This window comes from Cryptomeria japonica, chromosome 2 (genome assembly GCF_030272615.1).
Source record: "Cryptomeria japonica chromosome 2, Sugi_1.0, whole genome shotgun sequence".
NCBI classification, from domain to species: Eukaryota; Viridiplantae; Streptophyta; class Pinopsida; order Cupressales; family Cupressaceae; genus Cryptomeria; species Cryptomeria japonica.
In genome coordinates this window covers 541,075,742-541,100,243 of record NC_081406.1, presented here as the reverse complement: position 1 = coordinate 541,100,243, position 24,502 = coordinate 541,075,742, and the positions used below count along the sequence as shown (strand labels likewise).

General features: G+C 35.6%; 1 protein-coding gene across 1 annotated transcript; it reads right to left on the bottom strand.

The window, feature by feature from the left end:
* Window positions 1-15,645: 15,645 nt before the first annotated feature.
* On the bottom strand, window positions 15,646-23,743 carry LOC131066777 (LRR receptor-like serine/threonine-protein kinase SIK1). The gene is made up of 27 exons (XM_058001615.2): window positions 23,424-23,743; window positions 23,192-23,330; window positions 22,722-22,793; window positions 22,523-22,594; window positions 21,668-21,739; window positions 21,411-21,482; window positions 21,200-21,271; window positions 20,987-21,058; window positions 20,747-20,818; window positions 20,552-20,620; window positions 20,222-20,293; window positions 19,891-19,962; window positions 19,717-19,788; window positions 19,537-19,608; window positions 19,354-19,425; window positions 19,193-19,264; window positions 18,963-19,034; window positions 18,754-18,825; window positions 18,571-18,642; window positions 18,381-18,452; window positions 18,217-18,288; window positions 18,024-18,095; window positions 17,847-17,920; window positions 17,612-17,746; window positions 17,158-17,496; window positions 16,657-17,027; window positions 15,646-16,548 (listed from the first exon to the last, which is right to left on the bottom strand). The coding sequence occupies exons 1-27, from the start codon at window positions 23,506-23,508 to the stop codon at window positions 16,180-16,182; spliced, it is 2,949 nt and encodes a 982-aa protein (XP_057857598.2). The 5' UTR covers window positions 23,509-23,743; the 3' UTR covers window positions 15,646-16,179.
* Window positions 23,744-24,502: the final 759 nt, after the last annotated feature.

Here is a 24,502-nt window from a genome sequence, read left to right as displayed (position 1 = left end):
CTAGGAGAGAGTATCTTAAACAAATATATTGGTAGAGAATAAAATCGACCATTATAGGGTCCACCACCTTAGAGACGACCAAGAGCATTAGAAAACCCCTCATAGTAAGAGGGAGATCGTTGTGAGTTTCCTTTCAATTATTTATTTATATTTATTATGCATGTGTATTTACTTAATTATAATATAATATTTCTGGCATTTAGTATGGGGTGACTAATATTTTTCTTTTCAATTTGTGATTATATGTGCCATTGATGAGTGGAGAGATTTAATGTCCTCGATTTCAGTGCGACTAAAATAGCGAGGCAACCCTACAAAATTGGTTTGTTCTATACCTCACGTCCTACGAGAGAGCTTGACCGACTCCATCGGTTAGCTCCTTTGGCTTTTCGCTTTTTGTTTTTATCATTTTTAAGTTCTTTTAGTTTTTGTAGTTTTGCCTACAGTTCAGACTTTAAAGTCCGACCTGCAGGGTCTTCCCTAGTGAAGAATTGCACATCGGACTTTAAAGTGCGATGTGCAATGTTTTGGTTCTGCCCCTTCAGATTGGACTTTAAAGTCCAACCTGCAGGTAGTCCTTCTCATGCAGATCGGACTTTAAAGTCTAACCTACAGGGTCTTTGCTCGTGCACATCGGACTTTAAAGTCCAATGTGCAAGTTGTTTGTTGTGGCTTGCATGTTGGACTTTAAAGTCCGACTTGCAAGAGGTTTAATCCTGCATGTCGAACTTTAAAGCCCGACATGCATGGCACGCTTAACAATTAATGGTGACATTTATTGTTATTTTGGGGGTTATTTATTGAAATTTAGGTTTTAATTCCTCATTTCGATTTGCAAATCTTTCCTTCTCGCCTACCCTCCTGCTTCTCTCCATTTTTGCTCCTGATCACCTTTCGGATTCATCAGATTTTCATCGATCGCTCGGATTGTGGTAGGCTTTTGATCTTTTCGAGTTTTTCCTTTTGCTTCGTCATTCTTTTTCGTCATTCCCTTTAGGTTTTCGTTTTTGGAGCACATCGAATTTTGAAATCCGATTGCTCCTAGCCTTTCCATCGAGGTCGAGGGTACATCGAACTTTAATATCCAATTGCCCTTTTGATCTCTTTGTCCTTCCTCTCTTCCCTCCCTGCGTGTCAGGTTTCAAATCTCGACATGCAGGTGAAGGCAGATATCTCCTACATATCGGACTTTAAAGTCCAATATGAGAGAGATATTCTTCCTACTAACAAGTCGGGTTTTAAAACCCAGCGTGTTAGAAGGAGGGTTACATCCTACATATCAGACTTTAAAGTCTGATATGTAGGATGGGTTTGTTTGATTGACATGTCGGGTTTTAAAACCCGACATGTCAATCACTAATCTTCCCAAGCACATCGGACTTTAAAAGTCCGATGTTCTTATCCTATGAACGGCCCTTCCCTGCACATCGGACTTTAAGCTAATAACTTTTTCCTCACTTGCACATCGGACTTTAAAGTCCGATGTGCTAATGGATTTTCCCCAAATTGCACATCAAACTTTAAAGTCCGATATGCAAGTAAGATTTTTTACCCTTGCACATCAGAATTTAAAGTCCGATGTGAAAATTCTTACTCCTAAGGTGCAGGTCAGACTTTTTTCCCCAACCTGCCAGTTTTCGCAAATTTTGTTCCCAAGCCCGTTCTGACTCCGAATTTTTGACCCAATTGATAAAATTTGGTTTTCTGATGATGATGATTTTCAAAGAAGCTAATCCTTGGTGTTGAATGCAGTAATTTGAAAATGTCAAGACCTCATCACGATAAATCAGAGCCTTCTTCAAGTCAATTGGAATCCTCACCAGGCAAGTCATCAACAAAGAAAATGAAGTACAAGTATGATAAATACTTGAATATGTACCCAAAAAGCTCAGTAGATTCCAACATCAAGGAGATCAAGGATATAGAGATTGGTCATGTTAATATGCAGGAGTTTATTGATCGAGTTGAGATAGCTCTTTCCCACCTGACAAACTTGATCAGATCTGAGTTGTATAAATATGCTTCCTTCCCCGTCACAACTCATGATCCAGACTTTGTACTTGCAGTGGTAGATTATTTCAATCCAGATACAAGACAGGTTAAGGATGCTGATCAAAATGTGGCATTGGATAGTGTTTTCTTTAACAATGTATTCAAGGGTTCTTTAGTCGAGGAAGTGGCTGATATTTCTCAAGAAAGTGCTCAGGAATATTATGAGAAAAATGAGGTAAAATGCAAGAAAATAATTAATACAGTTTACCTCTCTACTGCTAGAAATTCTACTACTTCAAGATGGCCTAAATATTTCCATATAAGTGACTTCAACGAGGAATACAACGATATGGTCACCATGTTGGCACAGGTGAAAGGTTTGAAAGACTCATTATTTCCAAAACTAGATGTGCTATTATATGAATATAATCAGGAAAGGAGTTTCTAGGATTGATTGGGGTGAATAGATCAATGGTGCACTCTGCTCACAATTGAAGGAGGTTAAGGTAACATGGAAATTCTATATGACTTCATACATGGTATATGCAGTTGCTTCCATGAGGCAATATCCAGGTTTATCTACAAAGGGTGACAAGAGGTTAGTGCCTATCTGGAATTATTATGATCAACACATTATCAATAATCAAGGGAACCATTTCAAAAGAGTCAATGACGCTTTCTTTGTTGTATGGAAGTGTATGTTTGACAAAGACTTGCAAAAGAAAAGGTTTTCGAAGGCGGCATATAAAAGGGTTTCTCATTTTGGATGTGTTTATCTCCAGTTCCCAACATTCACTTACATCCGGATAGGATGTTTCTTATGAGAACCTTTCATTCTACCAAGATATCCATCTGACAATATTATACTTATGGAGTTGTGTCAGCAACTGATTCATGTGCATGAAAAGAAATCATAGGCCCATAAGACTGGATTGAAGTTTCCAAAACCTATTGGTCGATATTCAGTTTTGACTAATCCCAAGGCCAAGAACATGGAAGAAGAGATGCAATGGAATACTATGAGGAGGTTCAAAGCACGAAATAATTTTGATTTTCGTGGCATGAAGAATAAGCTCAAAAGAAACTACACCCATGTTTTTAGGTTTGAAGATGTATGGGCGGATTGCCAAGATGAAGAAGACATAAGAAGAATGGATTTCAGTCGTCACCCTAGAGCAAATTGAAAATCTAGATCTGGCGAAAAATCCCAATGACCATGAAGGATACCGATGGCATAGTAGACCCAGTCTATTATGAAAAGAATATTATTGATTCTCCATTCCCACTAGTGCAATGGTCGAAGGAGAGTAAGTCTATTACTCAAAGAATTTCCCCCATTTTGGCAAATATCAATGCATGGTTGTTGAAGAAAAATATTAGAATGAAACAGCTTCCTGCTAGTTCCGGAGATGATGACAATAGTGATGGTCTAGTTGGTAAGACAACTACGGCTGAAACAAGAACCAAGAGCAAAGCATATCAGCAAGCACCATCTTTAGCCCCTTCAACACAATCTAAGGGAAAAGGACCCAAAATCAAATTCATGATTAAGGGGTCTAAAAAAGGTGAGTCGTCTTCAGCAATGCAGGAGACAACCACAAAAGAGTCAGAGCAGCAGTCTACTAAGGAGACTGAGAAAGAAAAGGAGTTGGAAGAAGGTGAAATTCCTCATCAAGAGGTAGCACGAGTTGAAGAGCCAGCACATCATGGCCAGATTAATGTCCCTGCCACCTCAGATGCGCCAACCCATCCAGAAGTTGTTATTCATTCTATTGAAATTGACTCAGATCAAGAGGATGAGGAATTTGATGATGAGGAGTTAGATATGGACATGACACAATCAGAAGTTGCTCAATAATTTTTCACACTATCAAATTTCTCCAATTTGGATGATATTCCTTCAACCAACATTGAATCTTCAATGTTGGATTTTCCTGAAACTATGGAGCAAGCATTTGCGGAATAGCAGATGATGACTTTACCTTCTACAATAGTTATAATAGAAGTTCCACCTCTGGTAAGTACTCAGATTATTTCCACTACACCTTCCACTCTCCCATCTGTGGTTGTAATTGAAGGAGTGTCAGTAGCAGCTATTATTACTACATCAGCTAACATGTCACTAGATACTTCTGTTTTGATACCAATAACAACATCCACAACCGCTGCAAGTTCAAGTCAGTTTTCTCCTGAAATACCAATTGATACTCAACATGAAGCTACTACTCAACCCACCAATCCAGAATTACTACCTTGGATGGAGGTAGTAGCACCCAAGAGAAAGAAATAGGTGATTTCACCGGATGAGTTTGATTTTGAACAGTTGGTTCCCCCAAAGTCCAAAGGTACAAAAAAGTTTAAGACTGTTTCTCTAGTATTAGTAGATCCATCTACTAAGAGGAAATATGTTGAGGTCATGGTACAGTAATCAGATAAGAGTAAAGATAATATACAACCTGAGGACTATACCATGCAAACCGTAGAGCTTGGAGTGGAAACACATGAGAGCGCTAAGCTGGATTCTCAAACTGCTTTTGACTCTTTGTTGTGGAGATTTGATCAGGAAAGAGATGAGAAGAATGAGTTAAAACAAAAGTGTGAGCAATTAACCACCGTTCTTCTCAAGGTTACACAATCCTCCCAAGAAATCGAGCCTATTGGTTCCTCAATAGATACTGAGGCTCTAAAGAAGGTTGAACAGGTGGGAGTCAAGGGCCGAGTAGTATATGAATGGATTACACGATTGAAATCAGAAGGATCTCATCTTCTAAGTTAAACAATTAATTTGTTGACTGATTTTGAAGTAATTCAAAGTCAAATGTAGAGTATTAAGACTTCCTTGTCTCAAAAAATTGAAGATATTGAGAGAAGTGCAACTCTTTGGAACAAAATGGAGGACTTCAGGATAGACGTCCTCGTGGAAAATAAAGTAGTTCCAACAAGAGAGAAGTATATCCAAATCTTATCATTGTTGTCTCACAAGAAAGAGACAATAAGATTGATGATTACAGAGCTAGATCGAGAAAGGAAGGAAGGTGATGATGAGATTGATCTCATTTCTGCCAGAATTGTTGACATTCCTTGTTATCTATATGATGACAAACAGAATCTTGTTACTAGTGACGCCATCACGCGAGAGTTTCTTTCCCTAATGGATCACTACACGGAACAAGATTTCTCTCTAAGTGCATTTGATTAGTTGTTGGAGATTCAAGTTAGTTTTGAGGTCCTTGCATCCATGTTGAAAGATGAAAAAGGGAAATATGTGAAGGCTGAGGATGCAATTTCCTATGTTTGTATTATCACAAATTCTACCCCAATGTCGGACAAAGCTAAAATGGAGTCCATCCTAACCAAGTTTGAAGAATTCCATAAATCTTATGAGGAGAAGAAATTTGAATAAAGTGTCCCCTTTTGACATTTTCTTTTCATGTAGTTGCATTGTTAGATGCTGCAAGTTTTCTCACAACTGCATAATTTATTTCAGTTGTAGTTGTAGTCAAGTGGGACTATGTAGTTGAATTAGTCAATTGTGCCCACATTTTTCTCCACTCTTATCATATATAAGGAGGACCCTCATTTGTATATTTTTTATCTTTTATTATGCTAAGCAAAACTCTGTCGAATTTTTGCCTCAACTAAGACTTTGATCTTTTGTTGTAAAGATTTAATCAAGAAAATAAAGAAAGCAATTATATTTGATCTCAAACTTTGTGTTATGTCAAAGATTGTTTATATGAGTTAATATTCCTATGTTCATTACTGATATATGTTCTTTAATTCCTTGATATTGGAGATATTGTTATGTGGGTAAAAGAGCTCTTGAAATTGTAGAAGTAGACTTTGTGCTCCTTGCATATTTGGGAAATTTTCTAATGTTAAGTGATTAGTGGTAGGCTTTGTATTGCTACTTTTACTTGTAGTTTTAAGGATTGGGGAAGTACACTTGAAGACTTTGAGCTGCAAGTTGGATTTCTTACCATTTGTGATAATTAGTGTAAGTTAGTGTTACATTCAAGAAAGACTTTGTGCTTCTTCTTTGTAAATTTTGGTATAGTTTGTTGGATTAATTTGTTCATTTCTTTAGGTATCAAAAGTGATAGGGAATTGTAACAAAGTGGAGGGAGAATACATAGACTCTGAAAAAAGAGAGTTATATTCCCAAAACTAACCCACAGATTTTAATTTCTTGTTAATTAGAGAAGAAATTTCAAAGGGAACCTCCCCTTGATGAGAGGAGAGATTAATTTCTCAACATAGCTGTGTGTGAGTCATTGGTACACTAGTGACAAAATATTCACCCAACAAGATTTTATTAAACATGCAGAGCCAGGGATCTCTAAGTAAATTTTTCTTACCAAAAAAAATGAATGCTTAGTCGATCTCATCCATTCTACCTATATAAGTCACCATAAAAATATTTTTTTATCATCCCTACACACATATGAAGACATTCTATTATTACAAATGGAAATTACTTAGTTATGGTCCAAGAATAACCATTGATTTTTTTTATATCAAAGGAAGGTATATGCAACAGGCCCTACTCAATACACCTACACCCATTCTCAAATTGGTCATTATCACAAGGTGTGCTTCCACACTCAAAGAGGTTTCCAAAGTGCATAGACTCAAGAGTATAAGAGAAGTAGGAATCCAAGGTATTCATGCACTTAGGAGTGACAAAGACCTTAAGCATTGAATACTCACTTATTATATTTTAACTTTAACAACCATAACATATAAGGACTTTATTGTACATGGACATGCTATTATCTCATATTTTTTATCATCTTTTATAAAGGATATATTGTTGAACACTATTGGATTGCTGAGAGGGGAGATGAATCAACATATACTAAAAACTTGATCAGATTTAACTTCTTAGTTTATCATTCATTTCATCAACTTTGTATATGAAAATAAATAACTCAAACCACTAAACCAAACACACATGAACACCAAGATTTTTATGTGGAAAACCCAAAATAGAAAAAACCACAATGAGAATCAAGCTCACAATATATATAAAACTAATTATAGAGCTTAGGCCAAAGGCTAGGGAGCTCACTCCTCTGAAAGATGACTTGTAGGCTAAGGCACACAACCAAAGGGAAAGATACAGTAATTGCTTTCACACACTAAAGATCACTTCTTCTACACTTTTTCTAATACAATAATAGAAATAAGATTGAACTGTAGAAAAAACATCTATCGGAATGCTAATAACAATTCTCAATTTAGTACACATCTAAAATAGTCTTCATCTTTGCTTTGCTACACTTATGACCTTTAAACTGTATCACGATGACTTTGCATACCATATACATCATACCTACATTGATACAATAATTATGTCCTTTATATATCAACTGCAACCTCAATGACATCCACTAGTTCAACCTAATAAGGTGTAACATGTTCATACATAACCATCGACCGAAAACAACCTTCAAGACAAATGTGGATGGCAAATGAAACGTGGAAAGGATCACACCATGTCGCCACACCTTCCAGATAGTCCCAATATAGCTCCCATGCACCCACATGCAACCGCACGAACCAAAAACACATAAGTTGGACTCAAAAGATAAAACAGTTAATACATGCCAATACAACAAACTCAAACTTCAATCTGGACCACTGCCAAAACTTTCAAATGACCAAAGAGACAACATAAAACATTAGGGAACCTTAATCAACCATTTGTAACACTTTACCAACTACAAGACAAGGAATGCAATGTGTTCCTCCACACCACTGCACTGCAATTATCTCAACTAAAACTCAGACTTAATTATATTCAATTCTAGATCACCTATCCTTCTGAAAACCAATATATAATGAGAATGTACATCCACAAACACTATTCTAAAACTACATAACCATCTGATGCGTATCCACCACATACCAGATCAAACTGTATGACAAACTATTCACTAGAATAGTCAAACATGACCGAACTATCATATCGATATACAAAGAATACCAATAGAGCTCTAAAAAAAGCATAACATACCATAATATGTTGCCACAAAAATCCATACACATATTCCAAACAACCGCATGTCTTCTGCATCAACTTGCATTAACTGCTCATTTCAAAACCATCTCCAGACCTAAATAACGATTAAGTATCTCTTCCAGACCAACAAGTTTGATATCAATGACAACCAAAACTCATATTTAAAACATATATCTCATTGTACTCATGAGACATTTATTGATCGGTACACATATATACAAAATATTTTATATCGATTTATGTTGTCTTCAATGGACTTAGTTTACATTTCCTTCCATTTATACATATGGAGGTCTTAGAGTTTAGTAGTTAATTTCATATATATGTTTGATGGATCCATGCATATATATGGATATGAATTTGGGTTGGAAAACACATATGTATGGATCTTTATAGATGTATAATTATATAGTATCTTATTTATTTCTATATGTTTTTTATAATGATAATATGAACTTTTTATTTTGGGAATAGGAGAGCTATAATTGAGTACAAAACTATCTTATACACCAGGGTTCTAGGATGTAACATGCAAGGAGGAATTGTGAGAATGGAAGATATGGAAGGGAAAACCTAAAATAGGTTCAAAATAGGCAAGGGAATGATTCCAATCTAGACTAATTACAAGTTAAATTAGGAGGTATCAAATAGCTTCATGAGTGTTTCCCTAAACTTATATCATAAATGCCCAATAGGTCAAACTAAGGGTGGGGAAAAAAAATCCTCAACATATGATGTCTTTTCTAAATAAGTGCAATCTTTTTTACTATTTTCGTTAAATTTTTATTTTATTTTTAACATTTACTCCCTAGACCTTGCCCCACACTACTAGGAAGAAGTGAGGTCCCACAACTAAGGACCAAGGATAAGCAAGGAGGTTGTGATAATTTAACTATAATTAATAGGTACCTCTAATTTTACCCTTTTTAAGGATAACAAATTATAAGGAAGATCCACTTATTATCTTTGAGGTGGTATTCTAGGGGCTAGATACATGGTGTTGGGGAAATGGTAGAAATTACTAGTTTAAACTAGAATCAATTCAATGCTCAAGATGAACTTGTTCAAAATTTGTCATCAACACTTTTTGTGAAGTTCTTAAATATGTCCAACACATTGTAAGTATATGTGTAATTCATTCAAAGTTTGCGGCTCCTCGTGGCACTCTTCAAAAACAACACAAAACATGATGGTACATCTCAATTCTTATGAGGATGTATATCCTTTGTAAACTTGTCATAATGTCTTGGTAGCTTGATTATTAGTAGATTGATTTTGTTATCATGTAATTTATCTTTGTATAGAAAAATTGTCCTTCACTAATTTATCATATTCATTTGATGGTCTTCTTTTATTATGACCTAGACTTGTAATTCATCGAAGACTTTATTTTATGACTCAAGATAATCAAACCAAATATTAACCACACACATTTCATTTATATCATTGGTGGGGTTATTGATATTCCCAAGGAAATAGTGTCAAAGGGAACATGAACGACTTATTTTTGGCTAGGAGCTAGTATGTCTCCATCATGGTCTTGGTTGAGACACTATAAATGTTTATTTAATTTCCACCTTTTGTAGTCTAAATGTCTTTTATTACTTGGTTTTAATTTTGGGCATAAACCACATTTATAGTAGCTACAATATCAACCATGACTTCTTTATGTAGTTATCTTACACCCATACATGAAGATATAGCATGAGATATGTTTTTGACAACTCAACCTTTGAAGGTGCTTGCTTGAGGATGGAAAAAAAACCTAGGTCTTGAATTTCTACATTCAAAGGTTTAGTACAACTATTTTTTGAAGGGTTAACACCTTGTGGATCGCTTCATTTATTATCTTGATGTGGGTCAAACTACATGGGGTGTCGTACCCTTCTTTCATGCTCAAGTATCATCTCATAATGAGATTGTTAAGGAAGTATGACATGTAGTGGTGGTGGCATTATGAGCTTGAGCTAGGCCATATTCTAGTTGATCCATTTATTATTCAAGATAGTTGGCTTTATTTCTATAAGGCATTAATTGTATGCCTTGATGACTAATCTCTTAAGGGACCATTAGATGTCAATTAGGGTTTTAAAGTGGAGTAAGGTTGTGAACTATTACAAAGGTTTGGACCTCTTGAGTTCTAGCTAGATCCAATGGAGTTCTCAAAAATGGTCATGTTTGGGTTGTCTTTGTGGTCTTTGTTAGGGTCATATAAATTTGATTCTCAATTTCTCGTTGTAGGAGTGTTTGGGTACTTTAAAAGGCTAGAAATATGCCCTTGTATATTCTCTCATAGCCTAACATATTCATAGGGATGTTATAAGCACTGCACAATGAGTAAGTAGAATAGGGTGGATAAAAAGGTGAGGTTCAAAGGGGAAGAGTGAAAGAGACATCAAAAAGATTTGTTAACAGATACACATGGGTAAGTCCAAGCTAGTGGGTCCTCTTTTAGTGGAATTGTCAAGCTTGAAAAAATCCAAGAATGGGTGCCCATTTCATTAGAAAGAAAGTACTCATGTAGGGTCAAGCTCTTGAACCTAAACTCCTACCCACATGAAATGGGTACTCATTTTTATTTTTAAAATGGATATCTATTTTGAATAGAAATGGATACTCATTTTAAAATGGGTATGCATTTTAAAATAAAATAGATACCCATTTATATTTATATTATGTACTCATTCCTTTTTAGAACAATTTCATGCTTTGGAGTGTGTAGGCATTTCATAAATTTTAAATTTTGAAACCCATGATTTTGTTGTTTTTAGGCTTCCTTGAACTTGGACCTACAAGTACAATACCATGAAAAAACAAGAGAAACTTCAACTTTAGCAATATAGTTGAAAAAAAAAATTAACAAAATTAAAAATTCATTATAAATGATGTCTAGTTTTCAAATATCTAATATTTTTTTATGATTGGACACATTTTCTTTTATTTTCTTTTTTTTGAAAAATGAGACTAGATACCCATTTCTATTTATATTATGTACTCATTCCTTTTTAGAACAATTTCATGCTTTGGAGTGTGTAGGCATTTCATAAATTTTAAATTTTGAAACCCATGATTTTGTTGTTTTTAGGCTTCCTTGAACTTGGACCTACAAGTACAATACCATGAAAAAACAAGAGAAACTTCAACTTTAGCAATATGGTTGAAAAAAAAAATTAACAAAATTAAAAATTCATTATAAATGATGTCTAGTTTTCAAATATCTAATATTTTTTTATGATTGGACACATTTTCTTTTATTTTCTTTTTTTTGAAAAATGAGACTAGAGCATGCCAACTCTACATTCTATGATTATTTCATTGCATTATTCCAAATAGTTTATCTCCATAAATGCCCAAATTTGTATAGGCTTACATAGCAAGTTCTATGATAATCGAAGCTACAATGAATGTCTAATTTAGCAAGTGAAAAGTGTAATGTAAGTATACACATAATTTATCTAGGGTACTAAAAATCAAGAGCAATCAAATAAATGCTTCAAAATCTATAAATTAAGGGTCTCATGCAGGGGCTTGAAGATCTACTTTTTAGGAGTAGGAGGTCCCATGAAGCAAAAAGAAATTTGCTACATGATTTACTCGAATCTTTTCCTCAAAAATAGCAGCTCCTACTCATAGGGTTGCATATTTAAATAAGTGGAAAAGGTGGGGGGCTAGAAATTGGCCCACCTATTTAGGCTTTTTTTCCACTTGTCAATCATCTCAATTTTTTTAATTTTTACTAACTAATTTATTTATTATTTTATATTTATTACTCTATTGAATCGATTATGCTAAAAATTATCAGCTTTCATAAATTTTAGAGCTTAAATATTTAAGCTTAAATTACACTACCAAATTCATGGGACCATCCGCTCTAAAATAATCCTAAAAAATCTCAACGACACCCATTGAAATTTTTAGTAAGCCCCAACCTAAGTGCATCATTCTTAAATCACTTGTACCAATGTAGAATCATCATGCATAACTACTCATCTAAACTTGGCATGTGGATCTAAGTTGTGTTGCTTTCAATCACTTGGTCTTGTTTGTTTGATTTTGCATCTAAACTTGGCATGTGGATCTAAGTTGTGTTGCTTTCAATCACTTGATCTTGTTTGTTTGAATTTTCATCTAAGGCATGTGGATTAAGTTGTGTTGCTTCCAATCACTTGATCTTGTTTGTTTGATTTTGCTTCTAAACTTGGCACGTGTATCTAAGTTGTGTTACTTTCAATCACTTGAGTCTTGTTTATTTGATTTTGCATCTAAACTTGGCACATGGATCTAAGTTGCATTGCTTTCAATCATTTGATTTTGCATCTATAGAGGGATGGTATGTAGGGACAACATTTGGGCATTGACCAAACAAGAATTGATTCTTCTTTGGTCTAAGCCCTCTGTTGAACCAATTTAACAATTATAAACAAAGATTAAATACAAATAATCTTGTGCAAATGTTTCTATGATGAAGCGCATGAATAATGTACTCTAGATGCTCTGATTTCAATACTATGTGCTCTTTGATTGTCATTGTTATAAATACACATCATTTTTAGATGGATGGAAATGCTTCAGATCATATATATTAAAATTCTAGAGATAAAATATAAATATATCTTAAATCAGCATACCCTAAATTTTAAATCATAGATTCATAAATGAGCCAAAAATCTAATCAAATCAACAACAATAAATACAAAAAATTGAATAACATTCACCAAAATTGATGATATGAGATTTCCACAATCCATAGAATTATTCTACAAGCAAAAGCTTCTCGATACGATTGTGTGTCAAATTTTAGATCAATGTTTGGGATCACACTCCGTCATCAAGATGAATGAGAGCACAAGAAGCAAAAAAACAAAGTGTGATCCGAAAAGTTGGATCTAAAAACTCGAACACAATCATTTCAAGAAACTTACCAAATAATTCACCAAAATCTTACTTCTCATATATAGGGGAAAGGACCCACTAGTTGAGCATGTACCAATTGTTGTGAGGGTTGTTGATATCTTTTGTTCCAAAAATTGAACAAATAAAACCTATTGTTTGAAACAAAAAATATCAATTTTTGTTAAGAAATGTACCAACAGTTGTTAGGAAATGTACCAATAGTTGTTAAGAAATGTACTGATATTGTAAAAAGTAACCAATCAGGTGATGCCATGTCAGCTGCACAACTATTGGGGTCTCTTTTGCACGCCTATTGGTCTCACTTTTTTTGGGCACTGTTTTGGACACCTTGGCCAAAAGCATGCTGATGTGGCATCATATTTAATGATGTGGCGCTGAAACCTTAGTTATAAACAGGGGACTTGCCAAGTAAGCTGCTGCAAAAAAATCGGAGTGATTTGAAATTTCCAAGTAAGATTTTGAGAAGCGTGAAGTTAGGGTGCACAACTACTGGTCCTTTCTCCTATTTATCATTACATGGGAGAACCAAGTTAATAAAAACAAAAAATACAATTTTCACCATTACAGTAAAATAGCTATCATTTCTTGTCCTTCCATCAGAGTCTAACAATCTATCAACACTCCATCATAACCCTACAAGAACAATGTCTAGTCACGCTGCAATAAATAATGGACAAGAGAACAGCTTCCGTAAAAGAGAGAACTAAATACAAGTTATGTGCTAAGCAGTCGGTCAGAATAAACAGGCCAAATTCTGACGCTTGCACAGAACTTTTATTTCAAATCAACTTTCGATCGACCCAGCGGTTCTTTCTTGGGTGTTTTTAGTCCTTCCCCAATTGACTTAAATCTTTGCTCTGCTCCACGCCATTGATAATTATGATTTTAATCAAAGCTTCAAAACGGTACAAAAAGTAATGGATAAACATATCTGATTGTACAAGATTTATAAGTTTATGCAGAACAAACTGCAGCTGTCAGCACAGATGAAAACCCACTGCACTACTGTAATTCATTCAAAACAGAATTTTATATTATTACGGTGGCCTAGCTCTGCTCAGCTTAGTTGTAAGATAGGGACACTACAACTACCTAGAAATGCATTGCCTAGTTGCTTTCTTCCTCTTATCTCCTCCGCCACCTCTCACTGAAGCTTGAGGATCTAAAAATGTTGAAGACCCAATTGCCCAATGCTACTAACTAGTCAAATCAGAGGGACCAATGTTATTGTTAAATATATTGCACAAATAATTCAGGAAATGACTATAATCATACTAGTCACATCGCCCAATTCGAAATAAAATTGAATTACAAGAGATCCAAATTTGCACTAACAATATCCAAATTTGCACTATAACTATTGAGAACAATGATTCGATATCCAAACTGAATACTGTCAAATGCTTGGCTTAATTTTAAAACTGTTGGTGATTTTACGCTTTTGGGCCCTTTCTATCTATGGTCAGTAATTCATATGGTCAGTAATTCATTCCTCGAAAAACTAATCCATTTATTGTCCTTACCTGACTCAAAAAGTGTGACATGATCGATCCTTGTGATGTGACAGAGAAATCAGAAGCTGCAGAGGGAGTACACTAGTGGTTTTAAGTACAGGTAACAGGGTTTTGGCTTGCAGTACTGGTAACAATTGTCCAAAGTGACTGCACCACACAAGGGCTCCTCTTCACTGCGACATATATTTTTACAACCACCGAAAAAAACAAGGAAACAAAAAGGTGAAGTATCGTGCCAATTATTTAAGCCACTTTGGCGAAGAACCCTTAACATGGCTGAAAACCAGGACAGGTACAATGATTCAATGTCACGTTACATCTCACATTGAATTCACTGGAACAATTTTTCGTACTAACGGCCTTTAAGTCTAATAAACTAATATGCATAAATTGTGTCACGGGTTCCTCACGCTGCGACGATTTCGAGAGGATTTCAGAATCGATCGAAATCGAGATCGAAATCGAAATCGAAATCGATCGGCTTGGTACATATAAACATGACCCTTGCTTTGAATGCATCACGGAAAATCTCTTATGCTTTACTATGTGTTAAATTTGCTCAACAGTACAAGCCCTTGCATTTATGAGTCTAAACCTATAAATACACTATGGGGCTAGATTCTATCGGACTAGCTCCGCTCAATGCAACACTTAAATCCTGATTTTAATCTCTCCTTGTATCAATCCCTTCCATTTTAGACCAACCTCAGGATATGCTAAATGTCTTTCTATGTTTAAGATTTTTTCATTATTAGGGCAAGCACTGTAAGAAAATCGACCTGCCTTTAGTTGTTTATTACGATAAGATAAATGCCCATTAGACAAACAGACTACTGCTAAAAGGAACAGAAAAGCATTTGATTTTAACTTTCGTCTACAACATCAAACAGCTCCCATAGGCTATCTTTTGGCCTATTGGAGGAGCTAAAAATCTTTTTTCTATCATATTCATACGAGTGTCATTCCATTTTTTATTGAAGCAACAGTTTTCCATTTAAACTTCAAAATCCCACATTCTGCCTTATGTTGAATTCACAAAAGAATATATATGCATCAACTACAACACAAATTCAGATAAAAATTTAATCAGGACTCCAACTGTGAGAGTTTGCCACAAGATTGATACCATTTTTATCAAGAATGTTACAGTAATGTCTCCATATTAATTTGACAATATAACTGAAGCTGTTTGAAATAGCATGAACCGAAAAAACACATTTTATTGTCAAATATATCTATAATTATATCTACAATTATCTTTCATTTAGTAAGGATCTTGGTCTCAACTTACAAAAGATGGTCTCATCTAATGCTTAACAAAAATTATATCAACACGTTGCTGCCTCCCATGTTATTTGATCCAAACTACTTTTTTGGATTTTTTTACACTTAGTGCATCAGCATAAGAGTTTATGATTGGTTACTAATAAAAATAACAGTCGTTGGTTGATTTATCTTTTGATTTAAAAGCATGCCTGCTGGGCAGTATAAAGATTGCAAAATGCCCAGGATGCTAATTTTCCCTTTGAAAATAAAGTTTGGCACTTCCATCTGTTCGAAAAAGTTCCCATCAGCCCCGATTACCACATAAAAAAGCTGAGCTTTCAATAGAGGAACTTGCTGTTTGCTTGAAAATTGGCTCGTCCATAGAGTAAATGCAGGCCTCTCCAAGATAGAGTGGACACCTGGGGTTGTACATTTTTTACAAGACCCCATCCCATCCTTCAACTTCAGTCAAACTGTGTTTTGTGAGATTACCTCACCAAATCTCACAAACAAATGGCCATCGGAAGTGCTGCTTGTGCTGCCTGTTACATCCCTGTGCTTGCCATCAGCATATTCATCCAAGTACCTCTTGTAGTTATTGCTAGGGGTGGGTTGGTTTACTCGAATGCTAGGAACCTGCTTAGGAGCAGGCACTGGCAACATTGACTTCAGAACTCTGGCAACTTCATGCATGGTGGGTCGATCAGAGGGCCGTTTCTTAGTGCAAAGCAAGGCCAATTGAAAAACTTTTCTCACAATCCCAAGATCCTTGCATGTCGCAGCCACTTCCGTATCAACAGTTTCCATGACCGTGTTGTTGTCTGCTTTAGATAGAATCTGTATTTACATGCCAATGTCAGACAATTCCAGAGAACAAACCTAAAGATTACTTGTTAACATTGGGCAATGGAGCTCCAAAGAAAAACCAACAGACAAAAATCTTACCAACTGAAGCAAATTTGAGTCGTTGTCGACAGCTTTCCTGCCTGTCAGCAACTCCAGAAGAACAATGCCATAGCTGTAGACATCAGATTTCTCATTAAGCCTCGATGTTCTTGCATATTCAGGGTCAATGTAACCTATAGTACCCATAACATAGGTGGAGGTGTGAGTTTTGGCCAAGGAAATGCACTTGGCAATGCCAAAGTCTGACAAATGGGCTTCAAAGTCGTCATCTAAAAGAATGTTAGATGTCTTTACATCCCTGTGAACGATGCGTGGATTACAGCCATGATGAAGATATGCTAATCCTTCTGCAGAACCATGGGCTATCTTTAGACGAGTATCCCAGTCTAGTTTAATCTTCTTTGATGCTCCTACATAAAAATTTAACATGTTTGTTAGATTCTCCTCAATCCATTTTGATCAGAAGGTAGAAAGATTGATTGAAGTCTTTCATATTTCATAAATTTATCATGTTTCTGCATAGCATCAGCATTTACTCACCATGTAGGATGTCCCAGAGACTTCCATTTACCATGTAGTCATAAAATAGCAGATTCCCATGTGGAGAAAGTGAATATCCATGCAAGCTCACAAGATTCCTATGCTTGATGCTGCCAACTGTCTCCAGCTCAGTTTCAAATTCTCGCAAGCTTTGTGGGTAGTGACTGTACACTCTCTTTATAGCAATTGGCTTACAGTTCTTTAAAACACATTTATAAACAGTGCTTGTAGCACCATAGCCAATTATATATTTCTCATTTAGATTTTCAGTAATTCTCATTATGTCGTCATACATGTGCAGGGCCATGTCCATATGAAGTATGACTAATCTTGGAGAACCTATCCAAAACATACAGATGTATCAAAGATATTAATATTTTTATTAAAACATTGCCTTTTGATCTGTTGTATGATAATCTATGAGATAAGAAACCAAGTCTGTCAATTACATCACCTTGATCCGTTTTGTTTGCAGACCCTTTTGTAAATGGCTTTGGCTGATTTGAACGGTACAGTAATAAAATAATCATGCACAGTAGTATTACTGATCCCAAACAGATGCAAATAATTGCTGGTTTAGAGATGGACTCTGTTGATTGTCACAGTCCACAATTCAGTAACAATTTGAGAAATGGTCTGATAAAGTAAACAGTCTCTAGAACAAGATTTAAGGACGATTATAATTTTACCTTTTGACGATCCAGAGTAAATCCCACAATATGATCCAATCCAGTCACCACAAAGACCTGGATTTCCTAGAAAGCTGAAGGAATAATTGCTAATATCAATTAAAATGCAGAAACATATCAATAATAATAAATAACAAACAACCCGTCCAAAAAGAAGAGTTTCAATCATATCTTGACCTGTCGGGAGGAAATCTTGAGAAGTTTTTTATAACAGGAATGTCTCCAGACAAATTGTTGTAGGAGAGGTTTCTGTTAACAAATAAGACCATTTATAGCATAAAATCGACCATTAGGAAAGAGAAAAAAAATTAACAAATTCCCTTTTTCAGAACCTCTCAGAAAAACTGACAAAAAAGGTCTGATCACTCACAATATAGCAAGGCTGAAACAGTTAGTCAACTGCAGTGGCACTTCTCCTGATAAACTATTGTTTTTCAATATCCTACACAAAACCCATCTCCAATGTTTTATCTCAATATCAACACAAGCCTCACCAAAAAAATCTTATTCAAGGTTTTTCTCGGAAGAACATACAATGTAACCAAGTTTTGTAACTGCCCAAGCTCTTGAGGAATAGGACCGGTTAATTGATTGCCAGAAAGGTCACTACATTGAAAAGATAACTTCACATTACTCTTTCCGTGAAAATAAAACACACAACATATATATTCAGAAAAAATGACATCATGAAATAAAGAATCAGACTCCAGCATAGAGAACTTACATATCCACTATACTCCGCAGGTTCCCAAACTCTTCTGGAAGAAACCCATTCAACTTGTTTTCACTCAAGTTCCTTCAAGTGATATTGCAATGAGTTATCATCAAAACATCAATGTAATGTTAATCCATAAAGACTCAAATTTTTGGTTAATGGTCTAGAAAATCTTTGTATGGAAGCACTCACAATTTTAGAAGATGTTCAAGCGTCCCAACAGATCCAGGGATCGGTCCAGAAAGCTCATTATCAGAAAGGTCCCTAGTTATTAATGCCACATTGGATACCAACAGAATATGTTTTTTATCTTAGCTACTTAGACACCAAATTTATCTCCAAACACAATTCTGAAAAGCCTCTTGGAAACATAATCAAACCATAGAATTCTGAGAACTCACAATGTATCTAGATTTACGATATGTCCCAGCTCTATTGGAATTGCTCCTTTGATATTGTTCGAGGACAGATTCCTGTTAAACCATAAGAATTTTACTTGACTCATTAAATTTGATTAGATCACATTTAAGTTATAGATGCATGCCTATTCTTGACAGAACTCTTCCATTGTTTATCAAATGCATATTAGATCAGCAACACCATGTATCGTCTTATAGAAGTTAGAACTTACAAATAAGTTAGGCTTCCAAGCTTCTCAAATTTTAGAGGCATTTTTCCAGTCAGGCGGTTGCCATGCACATTGCTAGGAACCACAGGAAATTGGCACACATACTTAGAAAACTTAAGAGATCAGCTTTTTCATTGAAAATATACTTTCAAACTATCACTTACAAATAATTAAGTGCAACACATGAACTAATGTTCTCCGGAATAGGACCTTCAAGTCGATTCCCAGCCAAATTTCTGGATATGAGAAAAAACAAGACATTAGCTGACAAGTTCCTTAGAAAGGCAACAAGATATTAATGCATTGTGCTTTTATGCATACTCAGTTCTGTAAGACACATAACTTACAATTCAAACAACTCTTCCAATTTCCCCAGCTCCGGGGGAATCTGGCCTGACAGATGATTATCATTAAGTTGCCTGCACATTCATACAACTTAAACTGATAACTATAAAATGGAAGTCTGTTACAATGCATTTTCATTACAGTACAAACTATACAAAAATACAGGCCAAAAAACCCCTTACAGGTAACTTAATTTTGTCATGTTCCCCAACTCCGCTGGAATAGGTCCAGTAAGATTGTTACTGTGCAGATACCTGAAAAGAGGATAGAATAAGGCCAGAGAACATCAAGTGCTTGACCATGTAATTCTGACCTGAAATTGAACATTGAATGAGCAAAAAACGGAAGCAACTTACAGCTTTCCTGTGTAGGTCAAATTTCCCAAGATAGGAGGAATTGGTCCAGTAAGATGATTATCGCTCAAATCCCTGCAACAAATTAACCAAACAATTTAACTTGCGAAAGATATTTTACGATCTAAAACATGATCATTAAATTTTGGATTAAAGACTAACGGAGTTCAAATTAATCCACTCTAAATTGTACACTCCAAATCTCCAAAACACTTTCTGCAACTTTACTAACAGCGATCCACAATGTATATCTAAAGAATCAATGTGTTATTTATGAATTCTTGTTAAATTAGATTAAGTTCTCTCGTCAATAAAGGTTAAATATTATACTTACAGAACAGCGAGAGCCTGCATGAGACCAAGGACTTCTGGAATCCTCCCTGTCAACTTGTTTCCTTGTAGCGACCTATAAGATTTGCTCAAAACTATTACTATTATAACCAGATAATGTAAATTGTGTAGATAAATTTAAAGAATTAATGAATCTATTTATCATTAGATGCCATCTTAACGGTCACCGACACTCGCAACCCAATTTTTTTCATTCCTAGTCATCTGATAGGAAGTTTCTACTTCTATTGCCTACTACTGTAATATAAAGTTCATAGCATTATGGACCTGCAAAAGCATTTTATTGGCACATGTACTTATAAGTTATACTTACAGCGTAGCGACTTGCAGGAATCCAATGTTGAATGGGATCTCACCAGTAAGTTGGTTGTATGATAAGTCTCTGACGAAAATCCAAAAGCCCATGTAGGCAACGAAATTTTAAGCAATCAACACATTTTAAAAGAAAATACAAAAGTTAAACAATTAATGCTTTCTATAATCTATGGAACATATATAGAATGCTTACAGAATCTCAAAACTCGTACAATTCCCTATATTAGGAGGAATTGTGCCTGTCAAATTGTTGCTCCTCACATCACTGTATCACAGAAAAAACGTTACCATCCTGACCACAAATCCTTCTTATATTCCCATATGAACATCTAATGCATGCTACTGCATCTAGATGCGATGCAAACAAAGATGCCTTGATTAAAACTAAGAGCGTCGATTTTTCCACAAGGTTGGAAAAATGTTTGCCACTTACAAATACCACAGTCCAGTCAACTGACAGATGTCAGGGGAGAGAATTCCGACCAATAAGTTGTTGCGCAACCCCCTGAAATAGTTTTCAGACAACACCTTAAATTAGTTTTCGCATAAGACACCAAGGTAGCAGAAGGGCACCTAATGCCTTTATTCATTTTGTAAGATTGGAAAAATAAATAGAAACACATTCAGAACGGATCCACAATATTACAGATATTGCAGAACTTCATTCCAATAGATAAGCCTGGGTATGTCTCCACTAAGTCGATTCTGGGCCAGATCCCTAAAACAAAAATACATAGCATTTTTAAGAAACAAGGTCAAAGCAACCATCCGCAACACACAACTTGTGGGATAGATTTGCTGATAAAAGCCAGTAATATCATAGTGGCAGTATAATGATATTCCAGTTTCCAACTTACAAAATCTTTAGGTTTGGAATCTGTGACAGCGTTGACGGTATAGGCCCCATCAACTGATTATTCTTTAGTATCCTGTAAAGCCAATCGATCTCTGATTAGGTATGTTGGTTAACTTGAACAAATATACATATCTCAAAAACAATTAAGTTATCTACAGACAAGAAATATAATTAGTTTTGCTTATGAACTTTAGCAAATATACAAATCCCTGCAACAATGAAATTGCCTAAGGAAATTTAAAGAGTAAGAAGACGTACAAGTTTTCTAGCTGTTTCAACTTTGATATAGAGAAAGGTATATCCCCATCTAATCCATTGAAAGAAACATCCCTGCACCCATATCCATAAGATGAACAAAATGATGTGATTCATTTTGATATTCGCCAAAGTTTAATGTCTGTAAATATGTTACATTGCTATTCACAGCATAAAACTTCTCTAAAAGCCCATTAGCAACAGCCATGTGGTTTGTCATCATGGGATGAACAAAATAGTGAAACTCATTTTGATATTCACCGCAGTTAAATCTGTTTATGAACATTTTAGGATGCTATTATCGACATAGAGGTCTCCAAAGCATAGCAGATGACATCTGACAAGACGAACAAAATAAATCCATTTTGATATTCACCATAGTTTAATCTGCCTCAAAACATGTTGCAATGTCATTCACAATATAGACGCTTTCAAAGCCTAGCACCTGAGATCTGATTATGTACACATAAATCCAGATTAGTTCAATAAATTGAGGGTCCCTAATATGTAGATTCAGTATTGTTCGCAATTGGCAGCTCGTCATTCTATCTATAATGTAGAATTGGCTGTAATAGATTTGTTCTTACTTTGTTGGCAAACATTTTTTCTATTTCGCATTCAATGTTTTAAGATTTCCATGGGGTAGTCAGCTGAATACTAACTCTCTATCAGGATCTGGGATGTTGCAGAATAAGATTTGAACCGTTCCAAATGCATAACTATGGCTGTAATAAGATACCGGCATAGAAACGAAGGATGGCCTGTATAGCATATTCATTTGAGCAAAGGGTATCCGTTGCTATTCTAAAATATAACTCACCAAACCAAATGCGCAGAATGATGAAATTTGATACTTACAGTATCTTTAAAGATGAGCAGTCGCCTATCTCATCAGGAATCTGCCCGGAAAGACCATTGCCCTTGATATCACTGTATGCACATCATTGCAAAGACATTCAAAAAATCATTTAGTTCAACATAATCCAAAGTCAAATACCTAGCAGTATTATATATTCTCAGAAGCCATATATAACCCGTTTAATAAGTGTTCACAGACATTGATTGTAAACTCTTGAGATCACCAATCGCTGGTGATATTTCTCCTCCAAGGTTCAGATGTGAAAGGTTCCTGCAAAACAGAGAACACAGCCATAAGAACCCATTAATAATGAGCATAGACATCTGGCAACCATGGAATAATCGCTAATGATTATTCAAAAACCAGTTTTTATCAATGATGAATCTTGTGTCCTACAAAACATGGTAAACCTACATTATTGAAGAAAGCCTTGTAAAAAAAGCAAGCTAAATATACTGCTAATAAGAAGTATACATCAATATATATAAGTGCTAGATCAAGAAGCTTGAAAAATAAGCCTTTCGGACCACATTCTACTTTAAAGAACTTTGTTTCCGGTTATGCTCACCAAACAATACAATCCCTACTATATCATCTCCAACAGCATTATGCAGGCAATAAGTTTCCCTAAGCTAGATGATTTTTCTTATTTTTTAGAATGAACTTACAGTGCAACCACATCAAAGGTGACATTATCACATGTAACACCCCTCCAGGAACAGTAATCATTAGAGTTGGCATCAATCCAGTCATACAAAATATTATCTTTGTCTCTAAATGATTTCTTTATCTCCAAGAGCGTTGCCCCTGCAAATCAAAATTCCAATTCAAATCACCATACCCAAAACAAAAATTCCTTCTTCTGGATGTTAAAAGCAACGGTCACTATTTCTCACTCACCTTCATCAGAGGCACAGCCTGTAAGATGAAAGGCCATAACCACCACTAAAACATACACCCCACTTCTCCATCTCACATCATCCATGGCTGAGCCTTGCTGCTGCTGCTATGCAAAAACATATACACACAAAAAATATACACAATGTATATCCTCCCCCACCCGCTGCATCATCTGCTTCAAGTGCCCAGCCCCATAGCTGGGCTTATTTCTTGTTGATCACTTGTTTTCACAGTACACTGCGTAAATCAGACTGAGTGTTGTTTTTCCTGCCGCCCCGCCAGCCGTCCGTCAGCAAATTAAAAAAGAGCACATGACATGGAAATAATTCTCCGAAAACGACTTGTTATTATTATCAACTTCTCCAACTAATTAGCACGCTCTTGACGTGAAAATTTGCCGGCTAGTAACAGAGAAAATACACTTCCCGAGGAGACGTGTTTCGACAATCGAAGCAGTCGAAAGTAACGTGAGAGAAATGCCGGGAATTTTTCCCGGCGTGATGTAGTACGGCCAAATGCCGGCGCTTAAACACGTGTCAGATCGCCAGTGGTGGCCATCCTGCATTGTACGTCGTTGCCGTCAAGCCGCCAGCTGGGGAAATGTGACGCTGAGCAGTCGCTTTCGAAGTTATTATCACTACTAATAGTATTTTATAGATGTTTAAAATCCGCCATCACTGCTAATTCCGGTGGCAGCCTTTTAACCGATTGATTATGTCGTTATTTGGATTCTAGTTTTTTGTGTTTTTGGAATCCGGAGAAATTAATTTTTTCTGTCATGGACTAAAATTCTTCATTTCTTTTAACCTTTGTTGTTTCACTGAAACCTGTGGTAGAAAACATATATTCTTGAAAAAGAAGTCATAAGTATTCTGCAAGGAGTGCAAGGAGTTAGGTATGTACTTCTCGTCTGAAGCATAGTTAAGTGTCTCTTACAAGGAATACAGGGTGGTCCCATGGAGTTACTATAAGTCATCTGTAGACTTATAAACAATCGTTTGAAATCGTCTGCAGGGGGTATGGTATGTGCGCCTTGTTTGTAGCATAGTTAGGTACCTTCGACAAGGAGTACCGTTTGA